The sequence below is a fragment of the Protopterus annectens genome, chromosome 4.part1, assembly GCF_019279795.1.
Source record: "Protopterus annectens isolate FY-2018-M chromosome 4.part1, PAN1.0, whole genome shotgun sequence".
NCBI lineage: Eukaryota > Metazoa > Chordata > Ceratodontiformes > Protopteridae > Protopterus > Protopterus annectens.
This window is the reverse complement of record NC_056734.1, coordinates 502010450-502022535: the sequence shown is the minus strand read 5'-3', so window position 1 is coordinate 502022535 and position 12086 is coordinate 502010450. Positions and strand designations below refer to the sequence as shown.

General features: G+C 41.0%; 1 protein-coding gene across 1 annotated transcript in view; it reads right to left on the bottom strand.

Annotated features, from left to right (window-relative positions):
* BOK (BCL2 family apoptosis regulator BOK) overlaps positions 1–12086 on the bottom strand; it is a 485461-nt gene that overhangs the window by 213626 nt on the left and 259749 nt on the right. The window contains exon 2 of the mRNA XM_044070310.1: positions 7959–8087. Coding sequence (XP_043926245.1) covers positions 7959–8087 — 129 coding nt within the window. The remainder of the gene's footprint in view (positions 1–7958; positions 8088–12086) is intronic.

Sequence of the window (12086 nt, the reverse complement as noted above, 5' to 3'; positions counted from 1 at the left end):
GAATGGAGTGCCACCAGCATACCCCTCAACCTCTTATCCCAAGAAATCTGGACAAAACCTGACATAATGGGGGGACAAATGCCCAAAAATAGGGACAATTTTTTAATATTGCTGTTATAAACTTAAAAAGTAGCTACAATAATAGGGTTTGTGTTAAAATGCATTTTCTAAATGATATGAAGTCTGAAACTCAAATATATGTCATTATTTAGTGATTTCATTCTTCAGATCATCCCAGAGATTTACCAGAAAACCACACATTTTATGAGGAACAGAAATTTTGAGGCAAACATCTGGACAGTTGAGAGGCATACCTCTCAACTTTCCAGATTTTCGCCTTATATTTTTGGTCTGTTCCTCATAAAATCTGTGGTTTTCTGGCAAATCACTGGGATGGTCAGAGGACTGAAGTCACCAAATAATGATGTGCATTTGAGTTTCAGACTTCACATCCTTCAGAAAATGTAAGTTAACACAAACCTTGTTACTCTAGCAACTTTCTAAGTTTATAATAGCAATGTTCAAAATCTGTCCTTATCTTTGGGCCTCTATCCCCCTATTTTGTCAGGGTTTGTCCAGATTTCTTGCACTAAGAGGTTGAGAGGTATGTTGAGATGTATGTCCGCCATGGGGTTAGACTTGGAGGAGGTGATGGGCGACTTTGTGAAACTGTGGCTTTAATGCCCAAACTGGCTGTCTGTAGATTTTCTTTTGTGAAGCTAATAAAGTTTCACCACTGCATTCTCCACCGTCTAAGACAGGGTGTAGTGGGAAGGGCAGCCACAGTACTGACTGACCTCTTCCTGGGTCTAGCCCAGGCAGGGTGTTCAGAAACTGGGTTGCCTACACTATCCCCCCATTCTGTCACTCACATTCTTTGTGTGTCTCTTTCCTTCTATTTGTTGTTTCTCACACCTTTGTGTCAACACCTCTCTGGTTTATTTTTGTCTGTATTTTATATTTGTCCTTGTCCCTGCTTCTATATGCATTTCACTACAAAGTCTTGAACACAGGACCCTATGCACTACAGTTAGAGCAACATACCACTAAGCCAAATCAGCAGTTTCAAGATATCTCTATCCTCTTTCCATTCCCTACCATCCCCTTATGTTTCTCCCCATCTACACTTCTTGAAAAAAGATATACCCCCATAGAAACATTAACATTGTGGAAAGCCCATTATTGGGACTTGCAGACATTTTTGTAGTGTCTCTAGGTTGCCTGCTACTTGTGTATGAGGAATCTTTAGCCGCAGCTGTGAACACAGATCACTGCCCACTGGAAATGTCATTTCCACAAGTGAGTTTCTTAATTAGTTAATACTTGGCCCATGGAATTCCTACTATTTTTGAGCTGTATATTCTCGATAACCCTTGCAAGGTCACAGAAGATATATTTCTGACTTCCAGGGTACTTTAGATAGTGCTTAAACCTTTCTTTTTTCCTGAGAAGATTATGAGTACACTTTGGGATCACTGAAGACCTGGTACTTCATCCAGGCCTTCCTGCTTAGAAAATAAGTGTGAAAACTTTGAATTGGAAAAATGACCAGTTTGTTGCTTAAAAATACTGTACAACAAAGAATGCATAAGCTGTAGATATTTTGCTATACCAAAATTACAAAAAGCAGTTGAAAGAATTCTTAAAGCATAAGAATGGGGGGGGTGTACTGTGCTTTGTATTCAGATGTCATGCTTAGCTGGCACATTTTGTTCTAAGAATGAGTTAGCTGTGAAATGTTAGTCTTTAGTATCAAGCTCAGAGTAGTTTATAGGTTCATAGGTGTTTACTAGGCTAACAACAACAAGGGCCTTTTTAAGCCTAGCCATGTATCCCAAATCTCTCACACGTTTTGGTACCCTTGGTAAGTGTAAGCAGGGGCTTGGGAGGTGAAAACTTTTACAAGCAGGGGCCTGGGAGATGAAATATTTACAGGCTGCCTGAGTCTATTAGAAACATACAGTAGGTGCCAAACCAGACAGTTTCCTGTTCCCCATTCAATTATACAAGTTACACTTGAATTGGGTTACGGAGGAACTCTGCTTCACATGGATGAGGAGCCTGTTCTAGAGAAGGAGTAGTCTCTGGGATACATATCTGTCTCTCCAGCAGGTCCTAATCTATATCACAGGCAAGGTTTAAGTATTTAGAAAGGATAATTCTGGTGTTGTTTGTTTTGCAGATATGCAGGAGGTCCATCAGAGTAGGGACTGACAATGCCCTGTATGCCAGGCATAGATCTCCCGTCATCAGTGTGTAACAGACAGAATACAGGGATAGGGCCTTGATATGTATGCAGAGGACATGTTACTATGCTCTGTATTCTTTTAGTGAGGAATCTCTGTGGATGTTCCAATTTTTGGATATGCCTGATTAGGTACATACCAAAGGGGCAATGGTACTCAATGATAGGGCTGATATATGCCAAATACAGTTGAACAATGACTTCATTGGACCTAGATGTCATACCTTTGTTTATAAGTTGTAAAACATAGCATGATTTCTTCACTATTGTAGACATGTGATGGTCAAAGGTTAGCTTACTATCTGTGTGTGTCCCCAAGTCCCTGACTACTACATCAACTCTTAGGGCTGTATTGTTAATATGATAGTTATCATGGGTGGATGACTTCCCAAAGGATACTATTATGCATTGCTTGACATTTAGTTTAAGTTCATGGCTCTAGCACCAGTTGTTTGTCTGTCAGCCCTTTCTAGAGAACATTTGTGTCAGTGGATGATTCAATGACAGCTCCTAATTTGCAATCGTCTGCAAATTTAGTCATCCAGAGGCCATTGATGTTGGCCTTGACTTCGGAGAAGTAAATGACAAAAAGAAGCAGTCCCAGGACTGATCCCTGAGGGATTCTTCTTGTGACTGGCCACTTTGTAGATGTGGACTCTCTGTTTCTAACTTCCTGGGTCCTGTCTATGAGCCAGGTGGCTATCCACCAGGAGACATAAGGGTTTGTACCTAACCTTTTAAGTTTTTAAATATTGCCGAGTGGGGGATTGTGTCAAATGCCTTGGCCAGTTCAAGGAAGGTGGTGTGAACCATTTTGCCCTCATCCATTGCTTTGGTGACCTTCTCAAAGAAGTCCACCAGGTTCAGTAGACATGATCTGCCCTTGATGAAACCATATTGGGTTGGTCCACTGTCTGGAGGTTTTCTGTGCCATTATTGATCATTTCCATGATAATTCTTTCCATGGCTTTGCATATGAGACTAGTCAGACTTACGGGTTGGTAGTTTCCAGGGTCTGTAAATGGCCCACCTTTGTGCAGAGGGATGACTGATGCTGTTCTCCATTCATGAGGCACGAAGCCTGTTTGGAGGCTACAGTTAAAAAGCAATTCCAGAAGGCTTGATAGATCATATTTCATGCTATTTAGAAGGCATCCTGGGATACTGTCTCAGCCCATTGATACAGTGTTCTTGGCCTTAGATGGCATTAAGGACCTGTTCCCTAGTGATAACAGGGGGAATTGCATTTGTTTTTTCCTGAAGGAATGTTGAGGGGGAGGGAAGGGGGTAAGGTTGGAGCTGAATTTGTTGGCCAGTAGGTCTGCTATATCTTCTGGCTCAGTGTAGGTGGCTCCATCTACAGTGAGCTCTGCACACAACTGTGCACTGCCTTTGAGGTTGCAGACATAGCTAAATAATGCCTTGTGGTTGTCCATGGCCTGGGAGGCCAAATTTACCTGAAATTTGGCTTTGGTAGACTTTGTTTGTCCTCTGAGTTGTTTGTTTAGTTTGATAAGTATGCTTTTATTCTGCTGGTTGCTGCAGCTCCTTTTTTTTTGCCATGATTTTCTTTCTTCGGTTATGCAGCCTATTGATGTTGCGATTCCACCAGAGTGGCTTTTTTTTTAATTAGTTCTGTACTTATTCCTGGTGGGTACAGCTGCCTCTTTGCAGCTATTAACATGCTTGTGTAGGGTTTCTGTGAACAGTTCTGTGTAGGCAGCAGTGTTCTCGGGGTTTAAGGGGGCTTGAAAGTTTGCCAGGTTATCAGTTAATAGTAGAATAGTTCCTGAATATTCTAGGGTTAGCTAGGGTTCCAGGTTTTATTTTTACTTCAAAAGAAACCATTTTGTGGTCTGACCTTAGCAGAGAAGACATTACACTAGGGGGTGAGCAGCACTCTCCCATATTAGTGAGGACCAGATCCAGTATAGTTGCACCCTGTTGTTGGTATATTGACAATCTGGTCCAGGAAGTTTGTGTTTACAAAATCAACGAATCTTTGTGCCTGTATGTTTGGTGTCATATATGATTCCCAGTTAATAGCGGGGTAATTAAAATTGCCCACGAATATGGCATTTGGCTGGATGGTGATTGTTTCCAATAAGTTTAAATACATGGTATGGGTTTCCTGGGTCATAGAAGGGGACTTATAGCTTGTAAGGAAGTGGTACTGGATTTTGCATATGGTGACTGAACGTGGAAAAGCTCAACTGCATTGCCCTGTTTGACTTGCTTTGAGGAATATTTATTTCTGATATAATTCAAGACACCTTCACCTTTAGTCCCTGTCTGGGTAGTAGCTGGTCTAAATGTATGGAAGGCGTTATAACCTTGCACTTTCAGTGTGTTCTGCATGACTTTAAACCAGGTTTCAGTGACCACACAGACATCAGCATTGTCTAAGGTGAATAGAGCTTCTAGGCAGTGGAGTTTTTTGTTTAGACTCCTGACATTGAGCAGTAACACCTTAAGGATTTCTTGGCTTTGATTTGCTATGTCGGAAGTACTTTCAGTTTGGCATTGACTGAAAAAGGCACTATGGGGAGGACAATGTTTTAGCTAATATCTGAAAGCCTAGAGCAGAGAGGTGCAGACCATCCCTGGCAAAGCAGCAAAGTCTGTTGACCATCTCCTTCCATGCTGACAAATATTGCACCCCCTTAGAATTACACCAGAAACTAAGCCAATTATTAAAGTCAGTCATCTTTTGTTCATATTGTGGGATATTGTAAAATGCTGTTCAATGCTAGGTTCCTACCAGCCTAGGAAGCATATTCTGAGAGCTCCATGATGTCTGTCTTCATATAGTCTACGGAGGTACATCTCAGGTCATTTACACCCACATGGACTATGACTGAGTCATACTGGTACTTGTGGTCCAATGACCTGAGTGCGCGCATAATGTGGTGGATCCTAGCCCCTGATAAGCAACTGACAATGACTTTCTCCTCACTCAGCCTGATGAGAGGGATATCAGTGCATCTCACAATGGAGTCTCCAATGACCAGAATGTTGGCTTGTGTGATGGCTTGCCTTATAGGCTTAGAAGTGGAGGTTCCATGAGATGTGGCTGTATGTGTTGATGTTGTTGTTGTTTTGATACAGTGCATTTGGGGTTTCTGAGGGTGTTTGTTATGTGTAATTCATCTAGGAGGTCATTGAGGTTTACTAAGGTTAAATTTAAGTGCCTCAGCATATGTGAGTCTATGTGTTTGCTTTGAATAGTGTGTGGTGGGTGCAGTGTGTGTACTAATGACAACCTTATTGACATTAGGAGTGCTTTTATGTGAGAGTTTTGCCTCCAGTGACATTGTGTAAATACATCTCTCTGATACCATATCAGTTTGCTTGAGAAATAACTGGTTGTCAGTAAACATGAGGCAATTTCTACATTGCCTCAGGATACCCATATCCATCAAGCTGGTAACGGAGTTAATGGGAAAGTTCATATCCATGGCAACAGACCCCTTTTTATTGATTAGACAGTTGGAGTGAGAATATAAGGCAATGTTAGGGTACCTGGTTTGCAACTCTGGGGGCAGTGGTTGTCAGTGAAAACTAGTTGTCCTGTGTGTAAGTAGGTACTAGTGAAATTTCAATGGTACTTTTACAGGAAAAAATGTCAACTCAAGGTGTTTGTGACTATACAGAGCACTGCCAAAACTTGAGGGGAATCTAATAAGTAGAGCCTGATGATTTATGGATAAACTATTTGGGCAGATATTCTGAAGATAGAAGCAAATCAAGCAGTACTTACTGAAAGGAAGGAATTAGCTTGTCAAGAATGATGAAAACAGAGGAGTCACCTAAACTGCTACTGCCTGACTACTACTAGTGTTGATCTCACCACAACTTCACTCTGCTCGGATACAATGCACCTTTGCTTTTTCTCTCACCAGGAGCAAAACAGTAGTAGTAATCCCAAGATGGGAAGCAGGTCACAGCCTGTTTGGTGATCCACAGTCTTGTCCCAGATGATGTAAGGGTCTGTGGGCTTGTTGCAGCCTTTTCCTGGTAAATGGCTTGAATAACAACCAGACCAATCAGGAAGGCCAAACACAGACACTCACTTCCCAACCAGAAAGAGTCAGGAATATATGCACACTGCTCCTTCTCTCATCAGGAGCAAAATATAAGCACAAATTCCAAACTGACACCTACGAAAGAGTTACTAGGCTTTCTGGTGATCAGCAGTCCCCAGGAAATAATGTTCCTATGCTTCTTCTCTCACCAGGAGCAAAAACAGAAGAACTAATCCCAAGATGAGTACTGAGAGGCAGAATGTGGACCAACCTTTGCAAAAACTTGAAGCTACTGAGCAATGCACGTTGTTTTTTTTTTGCCAATTATTTTGAAGTCTGGATTAGTTACTAACGCTGTTGAGTCATTTGAGGTGTTTGTTCTTTTATACCACTTTACTAATTAGTTATTTTGGAAGAACACTGTTTGTTGAACTTTGGTTTTGTACATCACTTACACCACAAATGAAACTGTTATCAAACATAGTATACCTGAGCACATCTTTCAGGTATGTATGTGAGAATGGGAAACAAATATACATTTTACAAGAGACTTTTTGGAAAAAACTACTTATATCTAGTGTCTGAGGAAATTGTTCTAAAAATGTTATACCCCTTGAAGGGGGTGAGCACATTTTTAATGGTGAGTTCAACATTGCATTAAATTATGCTGGTATTGATAAAGCTAACTCTTCCTAAAGAAAGGCAAACCATTGTCACCTCCCATGATTGATTTGCAATTAAGTCTGGAAGATGTAAGGGTTCTGCATTCATAAATGATTATTCACCCTCCAACACACACACACACACACACACACACACACACACACACACACACACACACACACACACACACACACATGCACATTCTATGTCTCTGTCTGTGGGATGTGAAATGAAGCAAAATAAGGGAAATACATTGTGCATATTGGCAGACACTGCTCAAAGGCGCATGGGATGCCCTTTGAAAAATAATATGTAGAATGGTAAGAAACTGCATGTGAGAGAGTGTGTGTGTGTGTGTGTGTGTGTGTGTGTGTGTGTGTGTGTGTGTGTGTGTGTGTGTGTGTGCGTGTGTGTGTGTGTGCTGGGGTACTAGGATGTTGACCTGAGGTATTGCTGGATGTCAGTGGAAAATATAAACAGATTAAAGAAAAGAGTTATAGAACACCATCATACCTCTCAACTATACAGATTTTCACAGAATGTCCAGATTTTTGCCTTATATTTTTGGTCTGTTCCTCATAAAATTTGTGTTTTTCTGGCTAATCATTGAGGATTGAAATCACTAAATAATGATAGGCATTTGAATTTCAGACTTCATATTCTTGAGAAAATGCATGCCAAGCCAAAACCTGTTATGCTAGCAACTTTCTAAATTTATAAGAGCAATATTTAAAACCTGTCCCTATTTTGGGGCCTTTGTTCCCCCCATTATTTTAGGCTTTGTCCAGAATTCTTGTGCTAAAAATTTGGAAGATATGAACACCATCCTAGTTTTACAAAATGTGTATGCTGTATTAGGGAACATTAAGCACAAGCTCCAAAGACAAGAAGAGATAATTAAGTAGTATGAATGTAAAAATATTTAGAGTATGTAGGAAATGTCTCTATAGTCTAAACTGAAACATGTCTTAGCTCATTCGTAACTGCATACATAAAGATACATTATATATGATACACTGCTTTACCTGCTGAAAAGACTTCTGCAGCAACTGCTAGGAAGGCGTCGGTCACCACTGTCTCTGAATTCAATGTGATGTTCAGCTGTCTGGCAATGTTTTGGTACACGTTTGGTCGGATATATTCCAACTCATCCCCTGCCAGGAAGAAACATAGCAGTGAGTTGATGAAATGCAACCATTTTTGTAGAAGTACATGTCTGTTACTCAGTACAGCACATCAATAACATAAGATTGCATTAGATGACATTTCCATCCAGAGGCTCAGTTTACATTCTCCCAGCTGTGTGTGTTTACATGGACCTGTACATATACTTCTCTATTTCTATGAGCATATATTTATATGTATAGATACACACACAAATGTATTTAAAATTGCAAAAGCAATAAAGTAAAACATCTGCTTAGATTCCCCCTATTTATTTGTTGTTATTAAACTTATTTTTTCTTTATTTCATCTTTTTTTATACCTTATATCCTCCGCTGCGGAAAGCAAGTTCCAAAGAATGGCAACCTGAGAATATTTGTCAATTTATAAAAGTGAAAATGAAGCAATCTTGAAAGGTTCATTCTATTAACCCTAGAGGATATTGCATCTAAGTTGCATGGTGCCAAATATTCTCCACATTAAAAGCTTCAAGTGAATTTTGTCAGATACCCCGAGGGAGACATATTCAGTAGCTAACAACCTTTACTATTCTTAATGGAAGGTCTTGCTTCCAAAGTCTGCCATTTTGTGTAACTTCTGCACCAGAAATATTTCAATATGAAAAGAATAATTTATTGTGAGGGCATGAAGGTGTTGCTATTGGTAAGGATGGTGTGCTAGTGTTTGGTCCATAAAGAATCTGAATCTGAGATGAGTCACAAGGCTGACAGGATTAGTTCACCTTGAGACAATAGAAAAGACTCAGTGAGAATTCTAATTGTTTGTCTAACCCTCTTTTTTACACAGGTTATGTACCAGTGCAAGCGACCACTCATGGCTGTGAGGTTTGTTTGCCAGAATATTACAGACAGTGCAACCATGATTGTGGGCGGATATGAAATTATTCATTTTGCTTAAATATTGCACAACTGTCTCAAAAGCTGATATTTGAAATCAGCATCATCATCTTCATCATCAACTCCCCTTTTTTCCCTATTTTCTATATGGGATCGGGGTGTTGTGTCAACTGTCACTATCTCTCTCAATTCAGTGCCGCTATCCTACTTTCGTTGACAGTCATGCCTTACTGTCAAAGGTCATCTCTCACACAATCCATCCATCTCTTTACTGGATGTCCTCATTTCCTCATGCGTTCTTTCTGTCTGTCCCAAATCTTCTTCACCAGATTGTCTTCTGCTTTCTTGCATGTGTCTGAAACTCCATAATCGGTTCTGTTTGACCTTTTCTGCAATTAAAGCTACTTGGGCTTCTGCTGTGATGTCCTCATTTCGTCATCTGGCCCGCATTATGCATCATTATCTCCTATCTCAGGTGCTTCATCTCCATCACCTCTAACTTGCTCAAGTTCTCTGCCTTCACTGCCCAGATTTCTGTACCATACAGTAGTACTGGACATGCCACTTGTTTGTATGCCTTACCTTTCAACCTTTTTGGTATTCTTCTGCCACACTCTACCCCTGACACTCTGTACTAGCTGGATGCTGTTCCTCTGATTCTCGCTTTGATATCCCCAGTCAGACTTCCCTTTTTGTTAACCACCCATCCCAGGTACTTGAAGCTGTTAACTTGTCCCACTATTTCCCTTCTATCTCAATTCTCAGCTTCCTCTGATTTCTCCATTTTGGTGCAATTAGAACTGTCTTGTCTGTACTCACTTTCATCCTATGTGCCTTCAGTTTTACATTCCACGCCCCTCTCCTTTGCAGACATTCTTGTTCAGAGCCTGCCTGTAATGCCACTCTTGTACTTTCCTCCCAGTTCTGTCATTTTTTCCTCCCAGTTCTGTCATTTGTTGATCTGTCCCATCATACGTGTTTGCTAATGAAAGCCATCAACAGTACAAACAACAATGGGTTCAGAGATGAGCCCTGATGCATACAAACTCCTACTAGGAACCTCTCTGTGAGTCCAAACACTGTTTGTACTTGTGTCACTGGCTTCTTGTACATAGCCTACACTAATTCTACCAATGTTTATGGGACTTTGAACCATCACAAGACTACCCAAATCAACTTTCTTGAGATCTTGTAATATGCTTTCTCCAAGTCTAGGAATGCCTAGAAGGACTCTGTTCTCATCTGTAGCTTCTTCTTAACCAAGTGTCTCATTGCAAACATCAGGTCAATCATACTGCATCCTGATCTGAATCCTAACTGCTTGTCTCCCATCTTACTTTCTACTACTCTGCGTATCAATTTACTGGTCACCTCCACCAGAATTTCATGCAGTGTGACAGATGTTTGATACCTCTATATTGCCCACAGTTTTGAATATCCCCTTTCTTCTTTTATACTGGCATTAGTTTGCTTATTCTCCAATCATCTGGGATATGCCCTTCTCTCCAAACTGCTTTGAGTACCCTCATGGGCCGCTTATCTTGTAATTCACCAAACAACTCGATCACATCTTTCATGACCTCCTCTGAGCCTGCTGCTTTCCCTAATTTAATTTTCTTTAATGCTGTTCATGCTTCTTGGGTGGGCTGCTCTTCTTCTTTCATTGTAGGCTGTCTAGGGCAGTAAATCTTCTGTGTGGTTTTCTTTATTCAGAAGCTGCTGGAAGCACCCTTTCCATCTGCCTTTAATGTTCTGCGGACTGGTGAGTCGGTTGCTGCTGCCTGTCTTCTTTCTCTTTCTGTCTTTGCCTTGTAATCTGATAGAGTTTCTTTTTGCCATCTACCAACTCACTTTCCAGATAATAGTCACTCTGTTCTTCACTATTACAACTGCTGTCTTAGCCTCTTCGTTAGCCAACCAGTATTTTTTCTTAGCCTGGTGAATGTTTTCTATCACCCACTTTTTCCTGTCTTCCTTTCTTTTGATGACTTCCTGGACTTCTGCATTGCACCGCCAGCTTTCCTTGTTTATCTTATTTCCATACCCGGCTCATGTATATTCTAAAGTCTTCATACACGCTATCTGAGGCATTTCCGTTCTTCTTCAACTACACCTAAGCTGGGAGAGCCCTAATTATTTCCTTGAACTCTTGTGCTTTCCTGCCAGACAGCTTTCAGGTATTCAGCCGAGTCTCTGTTGATCTTAGATCCTTCTGTCTCCACTGCTTGCAGCTGATTGTGGCAACCAGTGGTTTATGCTGTGGGTGGACTGTTTCACTGGGATAACTTTGCAATCACTGACTTTAGCCCAGTGCCCTTTCCTTACTATGGGAAAGTCTGACTGAGTTGCATGTTGGCCCCTCTTTTATATGATCTTGTGACCTTTTCTCTTGATGAACTCTTGGTCACCATCACCAAACGCATTTGCCAGACAGACATCTAGAATGACCTTTCCTTCTTTATTCCTGTTGCTCCACCTATATGGACCTAGGCAGTCCTCATATCCTGTTCTGTCTGTCCCAATATGTGCATTCAGGTCCCTCATTATCATCAGTGACTCAGGTTGCCCAACTTTATCTAGTAGGTCTTGCAACTGCTGTCTGAATGCACTCTTTTCCTCACTATCGCAATCCTCCTGTGGGACATAGGTTGAAATTATGAATTCTGTCCTATGTTTACACTGGAATAAGATTGCCATGAGTCTGTCACTAATTCTAATGACTAAAGCCTCTCCCTCAATACAATTCCCATGCCATTCCTCGTCTGTCCTCCTGAGTACTAGATTCTGGATCACGAGCCAAGTGACTTGCTGCACTGCCCTTCCATCTTGTCACCGGGATACAGAGGAAGTCTAGCCTCCTTCTTGCCATCTTGTCATCTGCTTCTAAGTGCTGTCTTCTCAGTGAACATGTATTGAGTGTAGCAATCCTTAGTTCATGGTTGGATTTTATGTCCAGCTTTCACTCAACAAAGCTATTCTTAGTAACCCAAGCTGGGCAACTGGATACCGGATGACTAGTAGCTTATTAACCCAAGGCTGTTGGGCTTTATGGTAGACACACACTCTAGCCAATAAGGGCTCATATACCCTTCCCACCATTAACATGGTTCTCTTGCATAGGTTGGAATAAGC